This window comes from Pocillopora damicornis, chromosome 10 (genome assembly GCF_964200805.1).
Source record: "Pocillopora damicornis chromosome 10, jaPocDami1.2, whole genome shotgun sequence".
NCBI classification, from domain to species: domain Eukaryota; kingdom Metazoa; phylum Cnidaria; class Anthozoa; order Scleractinia; family Pocilloporidae; genus Pocillopora; species Pocillopora damicornis.
Genome location: NC_142679.1, coordinates 19,604,889 through 19,632,389, shown reverse-complemented (window position 1 = coordinate 19,632,389; position 27,501 = coordinate 19,604,889). Strand labels below are relative to the sequence as shown.

The window sequence follows — 27,501 nt, the reverse complement described above, 5'->3', positions numbered from 1 at the left end:
TCACAACTCTGGGACATCCCAAGAAGCAGTGTTCAATAGTTTCCGTTTTTCCGCAGATCGCGCATTTGTCATTATTGATGTATCCCCAAGACTTAAGGAGATATCTTACGCGGATCATTCTATGGATCAATAGCCAAATTAGATCGTTCTTCTTGTTTTCAATTAGCTTTAGGCGAGACTTGCGCCACACCCAGGCCCAACGATTGATGGGGCGGTCCATAGCAGACGCCCAAAAACCGGAGCACCGGGGTGCAACGCAGACGGGGTCAAGCAACAAAAGATATAAATTCTTACCGGTGAGTAAATCAGGTAAGGCACCAGTTTTCTGATGCAAGGTACGGAAATTATCTAGACAAAGGCGGTAGTAATTGGAAGGAAGGAAGGAAGAGGGAGCAGAATTGGTGGGAAAAGAAAAACGGGGATCTAGAATAGTTAGCTTATGTCCTAAAAAATATCGAGCTAGGTAATGCCATTTGGATGTGCCAAAGTCATCTCTTAAACTGGAAAAAACAGACAGGCGCAGGCTAGCGCACTTAGCTTTAAAATTAACGACGTTGAGGCCCCCGGATGATGGGGGCGCACAACAGCGATCGCGACTAACATTTTCCATTTTTCCTCTCCAGATAAAAGGCCAAATGATCGACTTAAAGCTATCGTGCACCCAACGGGGTGGGGGGATGACTTTAGCAACGTGCCATAAACGGCTTGCGCCTAAAGTATTTACAATTAAGGTCCTACCGATAAAAGACAGGTCTCTTTGTTTCCAAAGATTTAGAACCGAACTTAGTTTGTCTAATTTGGCCCGCCAATTGTCGTCGTCAACATTGACGAGGCCGTTTGAGAAATAAACACCAAGCACTCTCATTTTAGTGACCCATTTGAGGCCATAGGGAGATTCAATTCTAGTTCGCCATTTTCCTAACCACATTGCTTCAGATTTGGACGTGTTCAGGTTAGCGCCAGATCCTTGTTCAAATTTTGATACGACTCGGAGAAGTGAAGAAAGAGATCTTTCGGATTTTAAGATGCAAGTAGCATCGTCAGCGTACTGGGATATTTTATATTGAAGGCCCCCTGCTCCGGGGAGCAGGAAACCTTCAATATCTTTACAATTACGGATTTGCGTTGATAATACTTCTGAAACTAGCACATAAAGGAGAGGAGATAATGGGCATCCTTGTCTCACCCCTCTTCTTAAGTGGACAGGGGGGGACAGGGAGCCATTAACAATGATTCTAGAGAAGGCTTTAGAATAAAATAGTTCGACCCACCCACAAAAGGAGGGGCCGAAACCAAATTTACGCAATACTCTCATCATGAATTCGTGGTCAACTCGGTCAAAAGCTTTTTCTTGATCTAAGGAAATGAGAATACCCGGTTCATTAGTTTTGTCAATCATGTCGAGGGCATCACGAAGTAAGGCCAAATTTGAGAAGATAGTGCGGCCGACCACGCCGCACGTTTGGTCTGAATGCACGATGGAGTTCATGACTTTTTTCAATCGTTCAGTGATGATTTTAGATGCTAACTTGTAGTCAGTGTTTAACAAGGAAATTGGGCGCCAATTTTTTGCGAGGCGTCGATCATCTTTTTTGTGGATGAGTCGTAGGAGGCCCTCGTACTGGCTATCCGCGAGGGAGCCAGCAAGAAAGGCCTCGTTCAAAACAGAAAGGAGAGATTCGCTCAAATCGTTCCAAAAACACGAGTAAAATTCTGTTGGGAGACCATCAGAGCCGGGTGACTTGCCGGTCTGAAGGCCTTCCAATGCAGTAAGTAATTCTTTATTAGAAAAAGGGCCTTCACATAGATTGCGCTCATAATCAGTCAGTGAAAATTCGAGGCCGTCAATTATTTCAGTTTGAATTCGCATATCAAGAGGATCTTGGGTGAATAAATTCTTGTAGAAATTGGTTAAAATTCTTTCAAGATCATTTTGAGAATTTCTGAGAACACCGTTCTCGTCAAAAAAAGATTCAAAACTATTCATGTCAGCTCGTTTTTTCTCCAGACGGAAGAAATAGCGTGTTGGTTTCTCACCTTCTTCGAACCATTGTGCTCGGGAGCGGACTTTAGCTCCTTCGGCTTCTTTCGAGATCAGAGAGGACAATTGGCTTTCCAAATCGCTAATTACACCTGGGTTATTTAAGCGATTAGAATGTAAAGCGTTTTTAGCATGGGTTAATTGCTTAGTAATTAGGATTCTTTTGGCATTTGCTGTTCTCTGTTTACGGATACAGTATGAAATACTTGTTTTGCGGATTTCAATTTTTAGAGCATCCCACCATTCGCGAAGGGAGGCGAATTCGGGGATTTTAAGCTTAAAGTTGTTGATCGATTTTGACATAATGTTTTTAAATTCTACATCTGAGAGTAAAGAGCTGTTGAACTTCCAAATTCCAGGACCGTGATTAGAAGGGTTAGTCGTTAGTTCAATTTTTACAAAGTCATGATCGGATAGGTCGTATACGCATGGAAGAATATTACATTTCGTTACTAGGGTTAAGCCTTTAGCGACGAGAAAGCGGTCAATTCTAGATGCCTGGGTATGGTCTTTATTAGACCAGGTGAAAGTTACTTTGCGCGGGTTGTTTTTGCGCCAAATGTCTGTAAGTGAGAAGTCAGCACAAAGGGATCGGAGAAGTTTTTGATCAGACAATAGGATGGCGGAACAATTTAATTTATGTGAAGTTTTATATGAAATAACTCATATTTGTACTGCGGTTGTAGATGAAAGTGAAATGTGATCTTCGCAGTAAATTTTCCAATTTAAGCAACTGGAAAGAAGAAGCCTGAAAAGAAATCAGGGCTTCAACGGGATTCGAACCCGTGACCTCCGCGATACCGGTGCGATACTCTACCAACTGAGCTATGAAGCCACACATTGGGAGCGAGGTCAATTTATTGAGTTCACATCTTCCCGTGCAGTGAAATGATGTGAAGTTTTATATGAAATAATTCATATTTGTACTGCGGTTGTAGATGAAAGTGAAATGTGATCTTCGCAGTAAATTTTCCAATTTAAGCAACTGGAAAGAAGAAGCCTGAAAAGAAATCAGGGCTTCAACGGGATTCGAACCCGTGACCTCCGCGATACCGGTGCGATACTCTACCAACTGAGCTATGAAGCCACACATTGGGAGCGAGGTCAATTTATTGAGTTCATATCTTCCCGTGCAGTGAAATGATGTGAAGTTTTATATGAAATAATTTCATTTCACTGCACGGGAAGATATGAACTCAATAAATTGACCTCGCTCCCAATGTGTGGCTTCATAGCTCAGTTGGTAGAGTATCGCACCGGTATCGCGGAGGTCACGGGTTCGAATCCCGTTGAAGCCCTGATTTCTTTTCAGGCTTCTTCTTTCCAGTTGCTTAAATTGGAAAATTTACTGCGAAGATCACATTTCACTTTCATCTACAACCGCAGTACAAATATGAATTATTTCATATAAAACTTCACATCATTTCACTGCACGGGAAGATATGAACTCAATAAATTGACCTCGCTCCCAATGTGTGGCTTCATAGCTCAGTTGGTAGAGTATCGCACCGGTATCGCGGAGGTCACGGGTTCGAATCCCGTTGAAGCCCTGATTTCTTTTCAGGCTTCTTCTTTCCAGTTGCTTAAATTGGAAAATTTACTGCGAAGATCACATTCCTTTAATTTAATTTATCTAGGACATTGTCCACACAATTAAAGTCTCCCCCGATCACTAGGTCCCCTTGGGGGAGAAAGTAATTGTGCAGACAAGAGAAAAAACTTTTACGATCCGAAATAGTATTGGGAGAGTAAATGTTTACTAAATTTAGTTTAGAATTATAGTAGTCAATGAGTAAGCTCAATATTCTTCCTTCGGAATCGGTCAAAAAACGGATAATTTTGCCTGGAAAGTTTAGAGAAAAGAGGATGGCAACACCGGCAGACCTGCCAGTCCCGAAGGACCACAGACATTTGCCGCGCCAGAGTATTTCGAATTCCTCCGCTTGTTTTTTGCATGAGACATGTGTTTCTTGTAAAAGGATTATGTCACAGTTTGAATAATTTAATTCTTGAATAATTTTTCGACTTTTACTGGAGGACCCGAGTCCTCGCACATTTAGAGAAATTATTTTAAGCTTACTCATTGAATATAAATAAAAAATTAATATCTGTACCGCCTTCTCCTAGGTTTAGCTCTCTCCCATCCATCATCATCAGTTTCGGAGCCAGAGTAGTCACGGCGGGAAGATCTATCGCGGTCATCGCGGCCGCGATAATAATCTCGATCGCTTCTATCTCTCTCTCTTCTGTCGTCTCTCCGGTCATCTCTTCGTTCTTCTCGATCGTCCCTCCCTCGCTCGTCTCTTCGTTCTCTTGGTCGTTCTCTTCTACCTTCGTCGCGTTGTTGTTCTCGTTGTTTCTCTTGATCTTGTTGTTTCTGTTGTTCTTGCTGTTCCTGCTTTTCTAGTAATTTCTGTTGTTCTTCTTGTTGTCGCTGTTGTTCTCTCTGTTGTTGTAGTTTTTCCTGCCTTTCTTCTCTTTCCTTGGCGCGCTGGGCTCGCTCTTGTTTCTTTTCCTTTTCAGTTTTAGGTGGCGTTGGCTCACTATCGACGTTCGCGCTGAAGAGCAGGAAGGGGCATTGAGGCATGGAATGGTTGTCCGCTAAACAAACGGAACATCTTGGCGAGTCTTTACATTCTTGAGCTCGATGCCCAGGGCATTCACAATTAAAACAACGGACTGCAGAGCAGTCTTTGGCCATGTGGTCAGTAGCTCCACAATTCCGGCAAGCTTTTGGCTGATTTGGGTACCATATTTTGATAGGTTCACCAGCTATGTTGATGTTGGCAGGGATAGTTCGATGTAGCGCCATTCGAGCCGTTCTTACTCCATTCTCGATATGTTGTGCAATTTTGTCGCGCCGAAATGAAAGGACACGACCGTAGTGGCTGAGTCGGCCAATCACGGCAGTGTCGGGTAGTTCAGCGGGGGCTTCATGGATCTTGACGAGGACCAAACGATTTTCGCAGTCGCCCAGGAACACTTTGAGACCGGCAATCACGACAAAAGGTGTTTCAAGAGCGGCTTCTTTAGCTGCACGGCTCTTAAAAGTCACGATCCAAGATCTATTGGACGCCTTTCTCTGGATTCCGGTGATAGCGTCAATATCGATTTCTGCCGCGTCAAAAGCTTCGAGAATTATTTGCGATGTGACGGTTGTATCAACGCTAAAATAAATAGAGCGATCCTTCGTGATTCTACTTTAACTAAGAGCATTCAAAAAAGGCACGGCCTGAAATTTCACACCCTTATTTTCCAGATTTTTTAGTACCTCAGGGATTTCGATTTCCACGTCTGCGCCCCAGGACTGTGAACCTTCTACCACGCTTGCGTCTACGACGTCTTCTGGATTCGCTGTCGAGTTATCTGTAGTAAACTGGCTGATATTTTCACTTTCCTGGCTGTCCATGTTGACCAATTGCTGCAAAAGCAAGGAAAATAAACTTTTCATAAGCCTTTTAACCTTACCCAAGAGGCCGAGAAGCTTTCAGTACTGTTTCGGCCTTCTGGGCCTCATCAGTGCAGTGCTGATGCTAGGATGGAGGTAAGACCATATAGCCACCCCAAGTGATCTCACATATGTGGGATCATCTTAGCCATGCCAGAGTGCTCAAACTAGAAAAACTAGTGAGCATGCATAATGCTAGCAGCAATGACTCATCCTAGTAGAGTGCTCAATTTGGACATGAAAGCAAAGCTTTGTATGCCAATATATATATATATATATATAACTAACTGCAGACAGTACTGTTTCGGCCTTCTGGGCCTCATCAGTGCAGTGCTGATGCTAGGATGGAGGTAAGTCAATATAGCTACCCCAAGTGATCTCACACATGTGGGATCACCTAAGCCATGCCAGAGTGCTCAAACTAGATAAACTAGTGGGCGCGCATAATGCTAACAGCAATGACTCATCCTAGTAGAGTGCTCAATTTGGACATGAAAGCAAAGCTTTGTATGCCAAAGAGCTATATCTAACTGCAGACAGTACTGTTTCGGCCTTCTGGGCCTCATCAGTGCAGTGCTGATGCTAGGATGGAGGTAAGTCAATATAGCTACCCCAAGTGATCTCACACATGTGGGATCACCTAAGCCATGCCAGAGTGCTCAAACTAGATAAACTAGTGGGCGCGCATAATGCATGCATATATATGTATATATATGTATATATATATATATATATATATATATATATATATATATATATATATACATATATATATATATATATATATATATATATATATATATATATATATATATATATATATATACATATATATATATATGGCTTGGAGGTTACCGGTTACCTCGCAACCAGGGAGACTCGCCACCAGCGAACTTGCCACCAAGGAACGATCTCGCCACCAACGTACTCGCCACCAAGTGAAGTCTTCTCGCCACCAACCACCAATAAAGAGGAGGAGGAGAGTAGGATGTTCGAACGAGCACAATTCAAATCGGCCGATACGTTTGTGCGCTTGTCTGTATTTAAATTATGACCTTCAGCGACGTGTTAGATGTGTTCCGTTCCTAACTCATTGACATCGAAACGTATCGTGTTTGTCTTTTGCACGTAAGCGAGGAGAAATTGCAAAACTCGATGCGAGGAATAAAAACTTACTTGAGAGAAAATGAAACTTCATGGGAAGAAATAAGTGATGAAATGAAACTCGATAGCAGTTGTATTAAAACTAGATGCGAGAAATTGTCAAGTCGGTGCGAGAAATTGTAAGCATCGATGGACTGAAGCTTTCCTAAGGCAACTACAGTTGTTTCCCAAGGAGAGTTAACAGTTCGAACCAATCGATTCCTGAGTTTGTTTGCTTATTTGTATGAAAATTTCGACGTCTGTGATGTTATAAGTTCGAACGAATCGACTCACGAGTTTGTTTACTTATCAGTAAGCAAATTTCGACGTCTGTGATGTTGTCAAGGGAACTTATTCAATATTCGGTCGAATTATATTACCCAGTTTCCCCGCGGCAAAATAACAACAAACTTTATTGAATATTAAATCTAGAAGAGCAGCTCATATGTTGATCATGACTTTTGCAGATGTGGCGGCTCCTAAAAGAGCCATTTTTAGCGACCTAATCATTACATTTCCAACATTTCGACTTGTGTTTGGATGAAATAGTTTTCCTTTACACTACGAGATACGAACGAAATGTTGTTGCACAACACCTTCAGTTTTGAAAGTGCTATCGACAACATACGTTTGGTACAGACAAGCGAACAAACTTATCAGCCGAACATCCTACTCTCCTCGACTAATCTCTTTATTGGTGGTTGGTGGCGAGAAGACTTTGCTTGGTGGCGAGTACGTTGGTGGCGAGATCGTTCCTTGGTGGCGAGTTCGCTGGTGGCGAGTCTGCTTGGTGGCGAGGTAACTGGATACCGGCTTGGATGATACCACAATTGTGGAATCATTCGGGTTAACTTAATGCTTACACCTCCTTCCTCGGACAGAAGTTACAAAATACTCTGGGAAGATGCACGAGATATTTAAGAACAAAAATTTGCTTTTTACTGGTGTGCCTTTCCTAATATTGGGAAGGAAAGTGTTCAATTGCCAGCATGGCATAGATAGAACAGCTGAAGAGAAAAGGAAACGAAAAGATGCAGAAGAAGTACTCTACATAATATTTTCTTTTTATCTACGACCTTTGTGTTACTACTGTCACCTATGGCTTGCTAACCCGAAAGGTCAAATACGCACATGAATGGGTCATATGACATTGATTTCAGAATGCTTTTATGACAAACGTGATAACAGTTCAATCTCGGCTAAATGGTTTAGAAGTTAACAATTATAAGAACTTTTCACTAATGTATGCTGCTGACAAAAGAGAAAATATACGCAATTCTGCGTTTTTTGCTTTCTATCAAGCAATCATATGTTGGCTCCTTATCATGCTATGACACTTCCGTTTCGTCACATTCCAAAAAATAACTTGAGAAATACACTATCACTCATCTTGCGCTGTTATGTTTACCTATTACAGAAAGCTGGAAACAAAGATTTTGTTTTCAAGAAAGAAGATTTCTTGTTCAAGACACAAGGAAGTTTGACTGCAAAGCACAGATAAAAATGCGAGAAATTTTATTTTTTTTAGAGGAAAAGGTTGTTCTACTCATGTATAAACAGAAAAAATCCGGCTTAATAAATCAGATATGCAGCATGATTCCTTTTCTTCCATACCCACTCAAAACAAGCAAACACACCTATGAAGGTTCCAGTCCGGTCTGCAAATGAAAAGGAGGAAGGTGATCACTGCAAAATTAAGCATTAGGGTTCTTATTTATAACATATTGATTATTGTATACTGATATCAAGAAATTAAGGCTGTGAGTAGCAGCCAGCTGAGCTATAGTTTGCTAGTTTGCCAGCTGAGTTATAGTTTGAGTCATCCATTACTTTGTTAAATTTAGAGTTATCTTGTCTCGAGAGAGGGAAATTGATGAGCTGTAATATACTTATCGTCAATTAGGGACCACAAAGAAAAATTTGTTTATAGAGACTTTTGGAGGAGAGGGGTAAGATTTGTGACAAGCTGGCAGACATATAGATGAACTTTACTGCTAAATGGGTTACAATATAAAGTGCTCAGTATTTGGATCAGCTGTGGCTCAAATTAAACTTTGCTTTAGCTTCAAGTTTAATCCTTTGTGGTTTCCTTTCACTGTGTTTATTTTTCAAGTTATGTTACACAAAAGAACACAAAAATGATGAGGAATGCTTGAATATTAAGAGGCTGGAATAAGCGAGAAACTAGAACTGTATTTTAAACAGTACAAAGTTAACCCTTCGTAATTCGTCCGAAGATCGTAAAAATGTGATAGATAGAGTGATGTTTATCACCGACCGCCTCCAAAGTATTGAGAGGCAGCAAGGTGCAATAAGCAAAGAACTGCAGTCATACCTCGAAAACAAGACAGACCACGCCGTGAGCTCACTGTCCAGGCCTTAAGTCTCCAGATGTTATGCAGCAGTTTTCTTCGTGGACATTAGATGACGTTCCAAATACTGAAGAAAGCTGGGATCTGACTTGGAACTACATCCAAAAGGCGTTGATGAAGCGACTTCAAGAAAAGATAGAGGAATGGGAAGAAAAGAACCACGTATTTTCCGATGCTCGCGCCTCTTTGATTCATTACTTTCAGGGGAGGTTCAGCTATGTCGAAGGTCAACTTCGAACGTTGGAGGACACTGTCCTAGCCGGAGATGCTGCCAGCTCAGCAAGTGAACCGCTGGCATTGGATGACCTCAGAGTCGCCGAAAAAGTCGTCATTTGGGTTGAAGGGAAGTTGGAAAACTGGTATAAAACGAGACAATATAACAAAGACAAGTGTGCCTTTATGGCGAAAGCTTCCCGAGAATATCTGAATGAAGCAGTTCAATACAGCATCTAAAGTCGTTCGCGACGGAACAGCTTAAACTAGGTTAGGTTTTTCTGAAGCAGGTCTTAGATCGGATCCCTCAGCTCATAGAAGAGGACAAAATGTTATGTCAACAATTGAGAGATTGGAACCGTTCTAAGAGAGAAGTAGAGGATTTCTGCGAACCGTTACACGAAGAGTGTACAAATTAGGGGTGAGATGGCCCTGTTTGGCATCAAAGAGGTTGGCACAATGGACATCATTTGCGACGATTTGGAGTGGCAAGACGATGCACTTCTTGGAAGAGGAGCGTTCGCTGCTGTTTATCGAGGAAAATTGAAGATACGAGGAAAGGATAAACCCGTAGATGTTGCTGTGAAAGTGGAACGAGGAGTTCAACGAAGTTACTGCTAGTGGCTTCCTTTCCGAAGTAGAGATACTCAGGTTGGCTTTGTTATTTTATAATCTTGATAAGTTATATTGTTTATGAAAGAAAGCCCATCTGTTAAAACCTTGAGGAAGTACTAAATATACTCTGGCCGGATTCTAATGAGATATTTTTAAAGCTTAAAATTCTTTTTTGTTCGAGGAGCTCATCGTAATAAGAGGATTTATTTTTATTATATGGTATTTTCCTGACGCTTTCAGAACACCCAGAACCAAGGTGTATTTTTAAAGGGAGACATATCACTATTCATTTTCCTAAAAACTCATTACCGTTAGAACTCTCAAGTTGGACAAGCATCAAATTGCTCCTTACATCATCGCCGCTGAATCAAGCATTAAGATCGTGAGAATAGGTGAAATGATTGCCAACAAAAGAAGTTCTCGACTGATAATCCAAATTTTCCAGTCAGTATCAGAAAATGAATAAAGGGGGTAAGTTTCTAGAAAAACTATGGTGCTGTGTCGGTGGGAGAGTATAACAAGGTAATTTAGTTTTATCAACTGAGTTGATAACTGAAATTGGCCACCGTGAAGAGTTTCAAAGCTGATGTTTCGAGCGTGTTAGCCCTTCGTCAGAGCGATTGACTAAGGGCTAACACGCTCCAAACGTCAGCTTTGAAACTCTTTACTGTGGCCAATTTACGTCATCAGCTCAATATCAGAAAATGTTTGGATAACAGTATAGAAAATATATATGCATTCTGTTTTATGAGTGAAGGTTGTTTACGCTACGTTTTCTTTATGTAGGAAACTGAATCATCCCTTTATTGTAAAGTTCTATGGTACAGCACTACAAAAGGAAGGGGAGCGGCTGAAAGCAATCCTGGTGATGGAGCTCTGCAAGGAAAACTTGATGAGGCACATTTTTCGGCATGAAAGCAATAAACCTGGAAAGTCATCAACTGCTACAGCTGCGAGAAATGTGATCGGATGGGCAAAAGACATCACTGGTGCTTTGGAATACATTCACAGACAAGGTATCGTTCACAGAGATCTCAAGCTGGAAAATATATTGGTGAGTTAAAAATTGGGATTTCTGGTTATCGTGACTATTTATAATAATAATCATCTTCGTCCTTCGAGACTCATCTCGCAGTTCATCGAATTCTAATTCGCTCGCTTTCACCTAGTTTTCCTGCTTTCTACGTGGGATACCTGTGGCAGACCACTCTTTAAATTCGCTTGATTGTCGTTGTAGTCAGGTATGTAAATTAGCCGCGTGTTTTTGCTTCTCACAGAAATTGGCTGGGGTTACTTCCTGGATAGGCGACCGCACATAACATCCTGTGTTGTCTTTAGTGTTCAATTTAATTCCTGTTCTTTGAAGAAAAAACAACTGATCACAGCAGAGCATCATGCTTTATAAGATCACGCATGACCAATCGACCTCATCGCCTGAAGAAGACTAGCAGTATGCAGGCGAAACGTCGCGATCTAAATCTCACGTGGCTACATCGTGAGACAAACGAAAATCTTAGCTTTTATTGTTATTCATCACGATGAATAACCCCAACCTTTTCTATAAATGAATAAGTCTGGTCAAATCAGCTTAATTTTAATAGTACCTTAATCATCCGTACTAGGTAGAAAAACCAGAAAAAAGATCCCAACTTTGGGCACGGTATAACAGTTGAAGTCCTTCCTCTAGTTAACTAAAAGCGTCATGCAGAATGAGACTAAGTAACGAGTGTAATGTCCCGTGTCATAGATCAAAAACCGTGACAAGAGTAAAGGCGTGTACAGTAAAATAGCCTTTATTGTGGGCTACTTCGGCGTTAATTGAGAAATCATTAACAGTGAGTTAAAGAGGTATTTTTAATTGTTACCTGACGGCTTCGTTAGTGATTGCGCACGTTTTCTACACGAATGTCTATCATTAAAAGGTATTTTACACTTAATAGAACCAAACGCAGCTAAATGACGGTCTTAGTAATGATACTATTATTAAAACTGCGTAATAGATCCAAAACTATGTTCTTGGCAACTAAAGAAAGGTCTAAAACGTGGGCTAATTCGGCCGCAATTGACCATTATGTCGATCGTTAACATTGAGTTTAAAGACCTTTTTAGCTCCCTGACAAGAAACGTCAATAAATGCGCACCATATCTGCCACACGATTATCGATCACCAAAACATGCATTAGACCCATTATACCTAGAATTAATAACTGGTGTAACCTTGAGTAATAGATTAAAAAGAAGCTATGATCTCCAGAACTAGAGTAAAGTCCTGCGCAGTTTAATAGACCTGCGCCGTAGATAGCTTCGGCTTCTATTGACCTGTTGTATTCAGTGAAATTAAGATTCCTTTTTACAGCTACCTGATAGCGTCGTTCAGTGAATGCGCAACAGATCGTCTACACGATTAATGATCACTGAAACGCACTCTGGAGTTATCAAAACGAAGGTAAATTTTACACTATTGTTAGTCTCGAAAAGTCTCTTCGTTTGTTTATAACGTTGTTAATGAATGCGCACCTTATTTTCGTCACAATTTTCAATCACTGAAAAGTAAAAGTTAACTTTTAGTAGGTGGTTAACCTGTGATACGTTTTGTTCATCATTACTCAACATTTTGATCATACAAATTCTTACAGTCTGGCCTCGGTGTATTTTTCAAGGTTTCTATACTAACTATAACTATGAACACGTGCAAATATCTAAGAAAAAAAATATTATGTTGCGAGCGTAGTTCTTGAAGCTCAAGTGGTGCTACAGAAAAGGAGGCAGTCCCTAATCAAGAAATCGAACAAGAACCTAACCCGGTGCGTCAAAACTTGGGGTGAATGATGCATCGTTTATATTGACGCATTTATAATCAACACGGTTTCATGACCACGACACAGAATCCGAAAAGACGCGCGGTTTTGAAGTGTTTACACGAAACCTATTTAGCCGTTTTCCCGGTGCTTTCCAATGTGATTGTTTAAGCAAGTACTGCACTCTGTGGTGGTTCACCATGTTTACTATTCGCTAACCAGCCAATTTGTGCCAAAAGTCGTAACCGTTTGCAAAACGATGCGGTCTTGCCGTTTAAACGACGAACGGAACCGAATCATTTTGAAAACGCTCCACGTTTGATAACGTTTTCAACACGAGTCACGATAGGCGCCATGTAAACGAAACGCGTAACGTAATCGAAAGTTTTGCGGTTACAAGAGAATCCTGTCTGTGTAAACAGTAACCGATGTATGCTTTCTCTGCCTCAGCCACTTTCGCGTGTTCCAATAACTTTTTTACCTTTTCATTCACTGCGGAAAAAGGACCGCTTTTATTCTAACTTGTTACATCAAGTGTTTATGATCCCTTACTTAGAGAGCATATCACGTAATTTATAGGCTCAGTTTCAAGACATACGGATATTTAAGAATTTCGAATTCAAGAACGTTGAAGGGCATTAGTCATCAAAACATCTAGGCTAAAAAAATAATAAAAATCGACTGAAGACTCAATGGAACAACGCAAACCTTAAACTCAATTCACAAAAGAGGAAGACGAAAGGTTTAACATGAGACCAAAAATAAAGAAATCAGAGAAAGATAAATATATATTTTTTGTTCGTTCAGGGCATTTTAGTTGTCAGATCTATCCTTCTATGTACCTAAATGTCATCAATCCATCGTATTCTGTTAAAAAAACAACACATCGTCCCCGAAAACTGAAAAAGTGTATTTGCTACCAGAATGAATATTTGCTACAAATACGTTTTCCTAAATAAATCATGAAAAAAGTCCTAATTTGAACTATACGAAAAAGGAGGCAGTTCTTCTTTCAAAGCACAAATCACTTGTGGAAAAATTATTTTGTATAAGAGAAAAGAATGAGTTTTATGAGGGAAAAAGGTTTCTGCACCTTCGAAAAAAATCTTCAACTTTAAGGCTGAGTTCATTTACTTCACTTTGTACCTTATGACAGGATTTTCAAAAAAATTGATTCGTGAAAGAATAAAAAAAATATTTCACATTGACGGGGACTTGGGCGGAAACTGTTTTTACGTAAATGACCTTCGGAATCTGCAGAATTCGAAAATGTATTGTTTTTTGGGTGTCTTTGTACCTACGACTAGGTAGGCAGCTCACCTCGTATCTGCAATCGAATGACACCCTATCAAAGAGCCAAAGCGGTAACAAGAGATGGCATTCGTGTGAAACGTCTGTGATTGAAACAACTGACACAATTCTTAACGCAATTGACAAAAAGAAGTTAACGGCAGTTGTTCTATTAGATATGAGCAAAGCTTTCGATAGCGTCAATCACGACACGTTAATTTTAAAATTGCAAGATGTCGGAATTTCCAGAGACGCTCTCCAATGGTTTCGTAGTTACCTAAGCAACAGGACACAAGTAGTACGAATCCATTCAACGCTATCTGAGCCTTTGTCCGTGACCAACGGCGTCCCTCAAGGAAGTATCTTAGGCCCACTACTATTTAGCATATATACGAACGATCTTCCATCGATCCCACAGAAATGCAGCACTCAGAGTTATGTAGATGATACGAAACTCATCACTTCCTTCGAACTTAAAGACAACCTGGATGCAATTGCCGATTTGGAAGACGACTTGTTTAAAATAGGAGAATGGTGTTCCAACAACCAATTGTTACTTAACCCTGGCAAAACCAAGCTGATGATATTTGGCAGCAGGCAGATGCGTGCAAAATTGCAATTTCGCTCCCTTTCCATTATGGGTGAGGACATCGTCCCCGCAGACACCGCCAAAGACCTTGGTGTGATTTTGGATTCTAATTTAACTTACGATGAACACATAATTAAGACCGCTTCCTCGTGTATGTCCCGCCTCGGCCAAATAAACCGTGTCAAGCATGTTTTCGACAAACGTACACTTTTGATGATTATTAATTCCTTAGTTTTCAGCAGGTTATTTTATTGTTCCAATGTTTGGTCAAATACCTCAAAATGTAATGTTGACAAGTTACAGGCGGTGCAGAACTTCGCATGCCGCATTGTTAGCGGTGCGCGTAAATTTGACCACGTTACACCAATTCGCAAGGAACTAAATTGGCTTTCAGTTCAAAGCCAGCTTTACTACCGGAACGCTACTACGGCCTTCAGATGCATGACTGGTCAGGCTCCAGATTACCTCTCATCAAAATTCATAAAGCGAGCCGAGGTTAGTCGACGTAGCACCAGAAATTCGCAGCTTTTGCAAATTCCATTCTTTAGAACAGCTAGCGGTCAGAGAACATTTTTCTATAGAACTGTAAACTTATGGAACTCTTTGGATAATTCCTTAAAACTGTGCAACTCCGTTAAGGTTTTTAAAAAACGTTTAAGGACCAAATTACTCACAGAGTTGTAATTTTATATATTTGTATGCTTTCATTTTTCTTTTAGAACATTCAGATTTTAAAACATCTTTAATTGTAAATAGGATTTTTAATTGTAATAGGATTATTTTTATAACATTGTCTTCGAAAAGCCCCCTTGGGGAAAGTCAATAAAGTATGTTTGTTTGTTTGTTTGACTGAGTATTTGCTACGTTTGTCGGATAAAACGTGCGCTATTACCTTTACAATGCTCGACATTCTCTTCAGTTAAGTATCGCCGTTAAAAAGAAAGTGCAAATTTGAGCTGCACATCAACAAAACACATTTTAAAATTGTTTGAATCATTTAAAAATGGAAAAGGAGAGAAGATGGCAAATATGCGGCAACAATCTAAAGGGAGGGAGAAAGAGAGAGATATACTTGGTGATACCCCATCGCAATTTTGGTTACTTTCCCGCCGCAATTTTGGTTACTTTCCCGCCGCAATTTTGGTTACTTTCCCGCCGTGTGGTTGATATCCCGCCTTGCGGTTCATTTCCCGACCCGTTTTTGGCTAATGTCCCCCCGTTGGGAGTTTGGGTTTTGGTCGAGGGTCGAGGGTCGAGGGTACAAAGTCGAGGGTCGAGGGTAATATGTCGAGGGTCGAGGGTAACATATCGAGGGTTCTTAAAAATGAAAATAAAATCATAAAAATGAAACGAAAAACGAGTTTGGGATTTGGTCTTTATGCTAACAAGAGTGTTAACGTACCTTTAGTTCATGATAAAACTAATAAATAAATAAAAATAAAAATCAGAATAAACAAATGAAGAAATAAATAAATGTACACGAGTCAAACGGAAGTTTAGTTGCATGGGATGGAACAGATAAAGCATTCAGTACATATTTTTATTTTAGCAAATGCAGAGCAAATATTGCAATCATTTTTTTTTTTTGCTTATACTTTTTAGATTGGGGTCGGGATATGTGGTAGATGCCCCGTACCCCTTAGGTTATACAGTTCGAATCTTCCAAAATACATTAATTAAAAGTGCGGTTTCGAGGGTGCATTTTTTAAATTGCCCTTTTGAAGGCAGTAAATTATCTAAAAAAATTGACTCGAAAAGTTAACGTAATATTACTGACTAAATAATGAGTTTTTCGCCAGTCGTCTTTGGTTTTATCTTGATTTAGACCAGAACAAAAGAGCCTTTTCGTTCTAGACAATAGCGAGGGCTTGTTTGGTTTTATAGAAGTATACGTCACATGGTCAAATGTTACAAATTACAAATTACATTCAGGCGTTACAAATCTCACTTTTTAAAGTCAGTTAAAAATCATAAGAAATTCCCCCTAGAATTAACGAAACTACTAGCCACAGGTTTTAACCAGCTCGTCTTCGGTTTATTTTGCACCACACAGCAGAAGAGCTTTATCAGTCTAGACAATATAGTCTAGACGCATTGACGTGTCTTATCTATACTTCATATGGTCCAATGTACAAAGTATTTCCGTTCGCAGACTTCTTGCGTCTTTCCTGGTTTTACATCAGTGTGAGCGAGTGAACACGTGCTCTGTGCTACTGTTTTATTTTTTTATTTTTTATTTATTTTTATTTTTATGATTTTATTTTCATTTTTAAGAACCCTCGACATATTACCCTCGACCCTCGACTTTGTACCCTCGACCCTCGACCCTCGACCAAAACCCAAACTCCCCCGTTGGTTGATTTCCCGCCTCATTTTGTGGTTGATGACACGCCCCGCGGTTGATGTGGCGCCATGTGGTTGATTTCACGCCTTTTTGACGTTTTTTTATTTTCGAGTTTAAAATTTTCACAGGGTTCTCTCAGTAATCACTCCAGTTTCATCTGGCTGGTTTTCGCGAAAAAAGAGTTTTAAACGATTCACTTGTGTTTTTCGAGTAAAGTGGCTGTTTTCCCGCTATTTTATTATGTAAGCAGCTGAAAAATCATGAAATTTTTGTTTAAAAAAAACCGCACATCGGGTGTTGAAGAATTGTACTTATAGAATGCATGTGCCAAGTATTAGGTTTGACATGTAGAACCTTAGAGCAATTTTTAAAAATCGAAGTTTTCCCTGGCACCGGTGGATAGAGAAGAATACATGGGCGAGCGTCGATATGGAATTTCTCTTCCAAGGTTCAACTTGTAGCTCACGAGTAAGATGTCGAGTTGAACACGAGAAGAGAAATTCCATATCTACAAGCAACCATGTTTAATTTTGTTTATCGTATAAACACAAAAGCCCTATAAAGCAGAAAAAGCCGACTTCATCAATGAATGAAAATAAAAGAATCGACAATCGTACACTGCGTTGGCGCTAAGGCTCAAGACTGAAAATTGGGTTATGAAGTAATAATTAACAATTTCTATGCTCATTGGAGGCCTTAGACATCAATTACTTTACTCCATTGGCACCCAGCACTTAGCTGGAGACTGTTTTCACAAGCGGTAAATCCTGGCAATAATATGATATGATATGGAAATAATATGTAGTTACTCTATATTTAAGATAGCCTCTGCTGTTTATATAATGCTATCAACCAAGAATAGTGCGTTTGAAAATTGTTGAAACCATTTTGCTGTTTACCTCTTCTCTCAGATAGCTCACCTCCCCCTGTTTCCACCGTTGAAGTACCTCGAGAGGAACTTTTCAAGAAACTTGAGAAGGTTAATGCACATTTAAACAGAAAATAATTGTAGTAGAATGCTTTTAAAATACTTCCAGTTCTTTATAGGATTATCTTTTTTCGCGGAACTCCTGCACATGCAGCCTTCTTCTACGGTAATAATTAACAATTGCTTTGCTCATTGGAGGCCTTAGACATCAGTTACATTACTCAATTGGCACCTAGCACTTAGATGGAGACTGTTTTCACGAGTGGTAAATCCTGGCAACCCAGCCATCAGCCGTCATGTGGTAAGGAGACAACCTCCCACTGCACTAGAAAATAAAGATTGTAGAAGAAAAGAAACAAAAGACCAGGCAAAAATGAACTTCTTCCTAGTGCGTATTTAAAACTAACTGGCTTCTTGAGATAAGCTTATCCTGGTTCTATAAACGTTCAAATTTTGCTACATATGCAAAATTACAGGTACTGTTTCATGGTACGCGCAGGTTGCAGTAGTTTGGATTTGCACAAGCGTCAAGTGCGCGGTACTGCAGTGGATAGAACTCCGGAATCAGACAACGTTGACGCTTACGCTGTCTTTAAAAGAAGTTCTTTATTTTAATAATTTCTCTGAACTGAGAATGTGACCTAAAATACTGAAATGGTTTTTGGCTTTTTTGTGTCCTACATGATTGCAGTAGAGAACGCCATGTATTCGACCATTAGATCAGGACTGGCGAAGTTTGATGTCAGTTTACTCGAGGAACTCCAGAGCTGCGTCAGCTACTTATTAAATGAGTCAACCGAACTTGGCTTACGCAGGCGAGGTACTTAAAATTGTTAAAATTACTGACAGTTCGTATAAGTTTTGAAACATATGTCCAGTTGTCTACATTGTGTCTTCAGATCATTGAGAAATGTTGGGTTTGTATAATGGTCAAAGGATTTTTTTTACCCTGATTTGTGATCTTGTGTTGGGTTTGCTCTTTCTCAGTAGACCTGGTATTTTTATACAATCATCAAGTGACCTGCACGGTCTAATGACCGTTCTTAATAAGAAGAAAAAAAATGATTTATAGACAAACCCCTTTATGAGGGCCGTGCGCGGTTGCGTGAGCAGGGGCATTAAAAGCTGCAGGGCTAAGCGTGCGGCCCTGCGAGAGGAAAGTAGAATGAGAAGAACGGCGGTTAAGGAATAAAAATCTGATTGGCTGAGTAAGATCAAGGTGGACCGACATGACCCTTCTACTCAGTCCATAAGTGCGTAGAATTCTGATGTTACAGCTGGTCGCTCATGTGGTGTAACTGAAGTACTTTGCAATCGTATTTCCAAGAAAAAAACGGTTCTTTCAATTTATCAAAACTAATACTATGTTATAATTTTTGCAAATAGAAACCAAAGTTTTTCTCTTGTGATTTTGAAAAAGTTCTGAAACTTTAAAACCAGATTTAGAAACAACACAACAACATATCTAACAAGCATTTTCGATTCTAGATTTTTAGATTACAAGTGAGGGAAAATACTCTTCTGGAATAAAACTTAATGATAATTATTTACAACTTCGTAACTGATTTTCTAAAATTTTAAGACTTGGAAAAGGAAATGAAAATAAGCTTATATTAATGTTTTTGGTATCGCACGACATTTATTGTTCATACTGCCCGTCTCCTTGTTTTATCAACTGGTTTCCTTTGACTTGGGATGATTCAATAATCAGTCGAAACACGGAGACTCGAAATTCTTTTTGTTTACAATTTGCCGAGGTATTTTTTATGGTTTGTCAGTGTTGAGATTAAAAAAAAATGTACAGGCGGGTTTTTTTCCGCTGTAGTTTTCAAGTAAAAGATTAATATTTCTTTTTGTATTTTTGTCCTTCCAATCGCCTCGTGCATTAGAGTAATTACGAGGAGCGATGGATAAAGACGAATTGAAAAGATTCCTTACTATTCACATCAGAGAAGGTGTATGGCAAGCGGTGCTGCTGTTTATAGATAAGCTAGCTACACGTAAACTACCACGGGACTGGTATCATGAAGTTTGGGGCGAGGACGAGGACGAGGAAACATTTAGTCCACCTTTGTACAGCTCGAGCTCAGGCACTTTGAAGGCGTGGCCAACAGAGTACGACCCTGGTTTGGTAACACTGTGTAAAGCGATCACCAACAGGGACTAGAAAGTAACTAGATTAATCCCCTCTAGCGGTCAGATATCTGGTAAAGGTTTGTAGAGCTTGAGTACAGCGCTTACTCAGAGGGAACTTTACAGCTTGACACTGTATGGCATTGTTTTATAAAGTCAAGGATTAGGACAACTGTATGAAGTGCTCGTCAGTAGTGACTGTAATTTGACCAGCTTCAATATTAGTTTCAATGGGTTAGGAGACAAAGGAATATTGCTCTTGTGTAACGAGCAAACCAGCGTTTACTGTAAATTAACTAGCTTAAACGTCAGTGACAATTGGTCAAGAGACGAAGGAATAGTGCACTCGTGTAACGCGCTAACGAGCGTTAACTGTAAATTAGTCAGCTTAAACGTCAGTCGCAATCTGTTAGAGTGCGAAGGAATAATGCACTAGTGTGACGCGCTAACCAGCGTTAACTGCATATTAACCAGCTTAAACGTCAGTGGCAACTGGTCAAGAGACGAAGGAATGGTACACTTGCGTAACGCGCTAACCAGCATTAATTAACATTAACCAGCACATTAACCAGCTCAAGCGTCAGACGCAATCTGTTAAGAGACGAAGGAATAATGCACCTGCGTAAAGCACTAACCAGCGTTAACTGCACATTAACCAGCTTAAATGTCAGTGACAACTGGTCAAGAGACGAAGGAATGATGCTCTTGTGTAACGCGCAAACCAGCGTTAATTGTACATTAACCACCTTAAACGTCAGTTTCAATAAGTTAAGAGACAAAGGAATCATGCACTTGGGTAACGCGCTAGCCAGAGTTAACTGTAAATTAGCCAGTCTAGACATCAGTGACAATGAATTAGGAGATAAAAGAATAAAGTACTTGTGTAAAGCCTTAACTGATACCAACTGCAAACTACGGAGCTTAAACCTGCGAGGAAATCGGAATATAACAACGTGGGTAAACAGCGTTTGTTTGAAGCGATAACTGGCACTGACTGGGAAGTCAGAGAAGGCTTGATACTTTGTCGTTCCATTAAGTCAGAGGCATAAAGCTCGGATAGTCTCCTCTCGTTACTTATTGCATGTCAATTAAAATTTCATTTTTATGATTGGATAAATAATAGTTTGGAAGGTTATCTCACGATATTTACTCTCCGTGAGTTGTCGATCAAACTGTGTATTCTAAACGAATCTCGGTGTGGCTGACAAAACGTCGCCATCAACAATTGATGGCATCGTTAGACAAACTATTATTGAACTTTCATTGATCTTTTGTTCATATTAAGTTCGTTTTAGAAAGTGATTAAAATACAGTAGTTAGATGAGTCTTTTTCTGGCAGCGTAGATGCAATTCTGTGTAAGAGAGCGAGGTCCATAGAGTGCAAAGAATATTGAGTTGAGTTGAGCTCACCCTGCCATCAAAGGCCTTGTATTACCTTGTTTTTGCACGGCCGTACGCCTTCTCGCCCGACCAGCTTCCCCCGTTTTATGCTGATCTCCTGACTGCTTGGAGGGCTCTCAGTGGTTCTATCTCTCCGGCTGGTTTAATTGTTCGGTCCCCTCGGGACAATCTCCATCTGGAGGTTTCCTCTTTTTCCTGCAAGTCGTGCTACCTGCTGTTGCTTTTGATTAACCCGTGTCAGCCCCATTGTGTTGCGAAGTTTCGCCCGTCGTTTGGTAGTCTTGACTGGTCATCCAGCTGGAAGTCCTTGGGCTTTATGCCTTTCAACAGACCAGCCATTGACCTCAACTGGAAGGTAGCTCATGGTGTCCTGTATACAGCTGAGAGGCTCGCCTCTTTCGGTTATGATGTCCCGACAGCTTGCTTTTGCGGCTATCATACCGAGTCTTTGGAGCATCTCTTTTTCTCTTGCCCCTCAGCCCAGAGTGGCATCGACTTTATTCAGTCCCTGCTTTTTGCGGCTGCACCCCTGGCTCCTATCATTACCGTTCGCCACATGCTTTTCGGTTTTAACTCTGACGAGTTGCTGGTTGTTCCCCGTGTCTTCAGCTACCTCCTTATCGTTTGCAAATTTCTGGTGTGGTGTCAGCGTAACGACTTTCGTTTTCGTTCCGAGTGGCCTGGTGCTATCAAGCTTTTGGCCACTCTGAGGTCGCGGTTGTATTTTTACCTTCCATTGTTTGCGAAGAGATTTGTGTCTGACCGTCGGCGTCGCTATTTTACTCGACAGTGGGGTGCCAATGGTGTCATCGGTTTTTTTCATGGCTCCTCTTTTAAAGTTGTACTGTAGTTGCCTCTTTTTTTCCCGACCTTCGTGTATGATCTTTTAGATGTGTGTCTTTTAATGTGTATTTGTAGTGACTTTTTAATATGATTTGCCTCCGCGTCTTTTTATTGGTTTTTTGGGTGAGGCGGGGTTCGACTCCCCGGCGAAATTGGTGGGCCGGCCCCGTATGGGGATGCCCCCTCACCTTGGCGGTATTTTAAGCTTTTTCTTTTTGTTGCTTTGGGTATTTTTAAAGTCGTTAGGGTCGGCAGCCATTGCACTGCAGCTGCCTTACCGCCTAAAATGCAAAAAAACATCTACCATAAGTTAACCATGTTCTTCCGCGTTAACCCGCATCTACCATATCTTAACCATGTTCTACCACTTTAACCCACATCTATTATAAGTTAACGATATTCTACCACATTCACCCCCATCTACCCTAAGTTAGCTATATTCTACCACGTTAACTCACACCTACACTAAGTTAGCCATGTTCTACCACGTTGACCAACATCTAACCTAAGTTAACCATGTTCTACCACGTTAACCCACATCTACCCTAAGTTAACCATGTTCTACCACCTTAACCCACATCTACCCTAAGTTAACCATGTTCTAAAACGTTAACCCTCATCAACCCTTAGTTAACCATGTCTACCACGTTAACTCACATCTACCCTAAATTAGCCATGCTCTACCACGTTAACCCACATCTACCATAAGTTAACCATGTTCTACCACGTTATTCCACATCTTCCCTAAGTAAGCCATGTTCTACCACGTTAACTCACATCTACCCTAAGTTAGCGATATTCTACCACGTTTACCCACATCTACCATAAGTTAGCCATGTTCTACCACGTTAACCTACATCTACCCTACGTTAGCCCTGTTCTACCACGTTAACCTACGTTTACCATAAGTTAGCCATGTTCTACCACGTTAACCCCCATCTACCATAAGTTAACCATGTTTTACCACGTTAACCCCCATCTACCCTAAGTTAGCCATGTTCTACCACGTTAACTGAAATCTACACTAAGTATGCCATGTTCTACGTTGACCAACATCTACCCTAAGTTAACCATGTTCTACCACGTTAACCCACATCTACCCTAATTTAACCATGTTCTACCACGTTAACCCACATCTACCCTAAATGAGCCATGTTCTTCCACGTTAACCCACATCTACCCTAAGTTAACCATGCTCTTCCACGTTATTCCGCGTCTACCCTAAGTTAGCCATGTTCTACCACGTTAACCCGCATCTGCCCTAAATTAGCCATGTTCTATTACGTTAACCCACATCTACTCTAAGTTAGCTATGTTCTAGCACGTTAACCCACATCTACCATAAGTTATAACCATGTTCTACCACGTTCACCCACATCTACCATAAGTTAGCCATGTTCTACTATGTTAACCCACTCTGCCCTAAGTAAGCCATGTTTTACCATGTTAACTCCCATCTACTCTAAGTTAGCCCTGTTCTACCACGTTTACCTACATCTACCATAAGTTAACCATGTTCTACCACGTTAACCTACATCTACCATATCTTAACCATGTTCTACCATAAGATAGCCATGTTCTACCACGTTAACCCACATCTATTATAAGTTAACGATATTCTACCACATTCACCCCCATCTACCCTAAGTTAGCTATGTTCTACCACGTTAACTCACACCTACACTAAGTTAGCCATGTTCTACCACGTTGACCAACATCTAACCTAAGTTAACCATGTTCTACCAAGTTAACCCACATTTACCCTAAGTTAACCATGTTCTACCACGTTAACCCACATCTACCCTAAATTAGCAATGTTCTACCACGTTAAGCCACATCTACCATAAGTTAACCATGTTCTACCGCGTTATTCCACATATGCCTTAAGTTAGCCATGTTCTACCACATTCACCCACATGTACCTTAAGTTAGCCATGTTTTACCACGTTAACCCACATCTGCCCTAAGTAAGCCATGTTCTACCACGTTAACTCACATCCATCCTAAGTTAGCCATGTTCTACCACGTTAACCCACATCCACCATAAGTTAGCCATGTTCTACCACGTTAACCCACATCTACCCTAAGGTAGCCCTGTTCTACCTCGTTAACCTACATCTACCATAAGTTAACCATGTTCTACCACGTTAACCCACATCTACGCTAAGTTAACCGTGTTCTACCACGTTAACCCACATCTTCCATAAGTTAACCATGTTCTACCACGTTCACCCCCATCTACCCTAAGTTAACCATGTTTAACCACGTTCACCCCCATCTACCCTTAGTTAGCTATGTTCTACCACGTTAACCCATATCTACCTTAGGTCAGCCATGTTCTAGCACATTAGCCCATGTTCTGGTACGCGGTTCGCCTTCATCTACCCTCAAGAAAGCACATTCTACCTCATAATCCTCCATCTACTCTGAGTTAGCCACGGGTTTGACAGCCTTCTCTCAAGTGGTTATAAAACAGTCAAGCTATACATTTAACTATCATCAACGAGAGTCTCATTGCATGACATTGAAAAGTAACGTTTGGGGTCATTGTCAACAAGATATTCTTAGAACTAGCAAAAAAAAGTTCATCATTTGATTCGTCATCAGAAATATAGGAATATAGTTTTCTGGTTAGTTTTAATCTGTACTTTATCCATGCAATTCCAAAATTTTTTTTCTTCACCTTCTATCTATCCGTTGCGTCTCCCTTTTCAGTGTAAGATCGCTCGTTTATCGTCAAGTAATTTAAAAACTCTCGAAGTAATCATCTGCTATGAGTTTTGTGAGTTGAAGGTTTTTTGGGATTTGATGGGCAATACACGGGACTAGAAATTCAATTAATAACGCAGTTAAAAAAGGAATTAAATAATGATTTTTTTTCTCTCCTTATTTCCGATGCGTCTCCGTTTTCAGTGTTAATAATATACATGGAAAAATTACTCAGTTCTGATTGGTTAAGATAAATGCAGTTTTCAGGTAATTCAGTGCAGAAGAGTGTTAATTCAGTGCAAAGAAAGAAACAAATCAGACATTCTGATTGGTCAATAATCAAAGAAACTCACAGATAGCCAATCAATTGCGAGCCTTCGATGTCGCGACAAAATTTAAAAATTTAAAAATTTACGAGCGAAACAATTGCCGGCGTTTTAAGTAGGCTTTCTTTTGCCACCGCAGCTGAAAAACAGCTTAAACAACGAAAACACTGTGAAAAGCACTGCTTTTTGGTTGTCGGTTTAGAAAAAGTGGTGTTTAGAGAAGGGAATTGCCGAGGAAATCGAAAATGACGAGCCGACCCAGCTTAACACTTTGCTCGAGCGATCCAACGCCGAAATTAAAAACAAACATGGTTAAACCTCGGAAACAACGATTCCATTTCATCGAAAGTGATTCGGACACAGACTGAACAATTCCTTGAACTTTTTTATACCTTAAAGATGTGAAGTTATCATTGCATAATTATTATTGTTTTGATCGTACGCGGTTGTTTTGACGGAATGCGCGGTTTGAATAAATTATTTTTGCACTTGATGCGCGCTTTGCTTATGTTTAATTATGATAAGCCATCTCGTTTTTTCTCCATGTATATTATTAACACGTAATCACATGATTTTTCTCGTGCAATTTGGAATAAACAAGCACTTGTTAATTTTTTCAAAGACCACAAATTGCACTCGCCCTACGGGCTCGTGCAATTTCGTTAGTCTTTAAAAAATTTACTCGTGCTTATTTATTCCAAATTGCACTCGAAATCATGTGATTAACTATACAAATAACGCTGTGAAATTCCTAACTTATGCGTAATACAGTAACAAGCATGTTCGCTTTATTCCAACTAAACGTATTAAACAACATAAACTGCTTTGGTATTTGACCGGATTTCTAATCTGTTATCTCCTGCTAATTAGTATAGGTAATCACATGAGGCTAAGTACTATTAAGGATTAATAGTACTTAATAATTGCACGAGAGTTTTCAAAATTTTCCAAAATTGCCCGAGTTGCGAAGCGACGAGGGCAATTTGGAAAATTTTGAAAACTCAAGTGCAATTAATCCTTAATAGTACGAGGTCTCATGGGATTACTTGTTTATCAATAAAGGGCAAAATTTAGCCAATCATTAACAGGTAATCATGCCCTCTCCTGATTACTAAAAATGCCCTTGATTAAGAAAAAAATGCCCTCTCTCTCAACCAATCAGCGCTTAGTAATTTTGCCCTTTATTGATAATCATTGTAATGACATCGATATGGCAACCTTTGTTACAGTATACTAGACTTTGAAGTCCATAACAAAACTATATCTACATATGTAGACATCACAACGGAAAATAGAACTGTGCACTAATCAGGTTGGTCTGAAGTACGACTTGTTAATCACGAGTATGATTAGAGACAGATTTGGACGACACGAATTAATCAAAACTATGATGAATTTGAGAAAGAGACTAAACATCACTAATGCATTTTTATACAAAAAAGAAACAACAGTTAACTCGACAGTTGACACTTGCCTGTGTAAGTGTACAATGCGCGCGCTGTTGTGTTAATTTACACGACAACAGCACGCGCACATGACGCGCATTGTACACTTACACTGGCAAGTATCAACTGTCGTCCTATACCGTCAAATTACAAGCATGACGAGTAAATTGTCCTATCGGTGCTCGATTATGTTCCAGAATTTTGCTAAAGTTATGATAAGTAATGGTAATAGGACTGAGGCAGTCCAATTCGGTCGGTAATTATACGAGTGATAACAAAATCGGACAATCGCGTAGCGGGAATACGATTCGTTTATCACGAGTGCGATTACGGACAGTATATTGGACGACACAAAGTCATACAAATAACAGTTTCCGGGAAAAAAAAGAATTATTACTTATGAAAGGAAGGGAAAAAGTTGTATCAAACGAAACCAAGGTTGTGATTGGTTGAATCAAACTATAACTTTGAATGTGATTGGTTGTTTTAAACCACAAATTTGAATGTGATTGACAGCTTTCCGACAACAAACTGTCTGATAACAACTGAACAAATGATTTGATGGAAATGGGGATTTTTTAAAACAATCACAATCGAGGTAATTGTAATTTTTATGATTAAATATAGAATACTTTCATCAAATCATTAGTAGTTGTAGTTGATGGGAATCCATTGTATGAGAAAGAACTCTTTTTTCCCGCTGGTAAGTTTTATTGACATTTATTTTCTGACAATATTGACATTTTTTGCACAATAAAAGCGTAATATGCGCCGGAATTCAAATAGAATACATAGACGTAAAAAAACGCCGTTATTTGTATACTCTACATACGGTTAATTGCGTCAACCCCGTAAGCAAGATT

General features: G+C 40.0%; 2 protein-coding genes and 1 pseudogene across 2 annotated transcripts in view; all 3 read left to right on the top strand.

Annotated features, from left to right (window-relative positions):
* Positions 1-27,501, top strand: part of LOC113669106 (uncharacterized) — a 388,759-nt gene that overhangs the window by 197,995 nt on the left and 163,263 nt on the right. The window lies entirely within an intron of this gene.
* On the top strand, positions 6,069-11,078 carry LOC149039293 (uncharacterized; annotated as a pseudogene).
* On the top strand, positions 19,688-22,165 carry LOC149039292 (uncharacterized). Its single transcript, XM_089184060.1, has 2 exons — positions 19,688-19,912; positions 21,338-22,165. The coding sequence occupies exons 1-2, from the start codon at positions 19,688-19,690 to the stop codon at positions 22,163-22,165; spliced, it is 1,053 nt and encodes a 350-aa protein (XP_089040186.1).

Bases quoted from the DNA above. Each gene is read 5' to 3' on its own strand.
- LOC149039292 (XM_089184060.1), top strand. From the start codon at position 19,688: ATGGATAAAGACGAATTGAAAAGATTCCTTACTATTCACATCAGAGAA. The intron at 19,913-21,337 runs GTAACACTGTGT...CTGCCATCAAAG, and splicing joins CAGAGTACGACCCTGGTTTG to GCCTTGTATTACCTTGTTTT.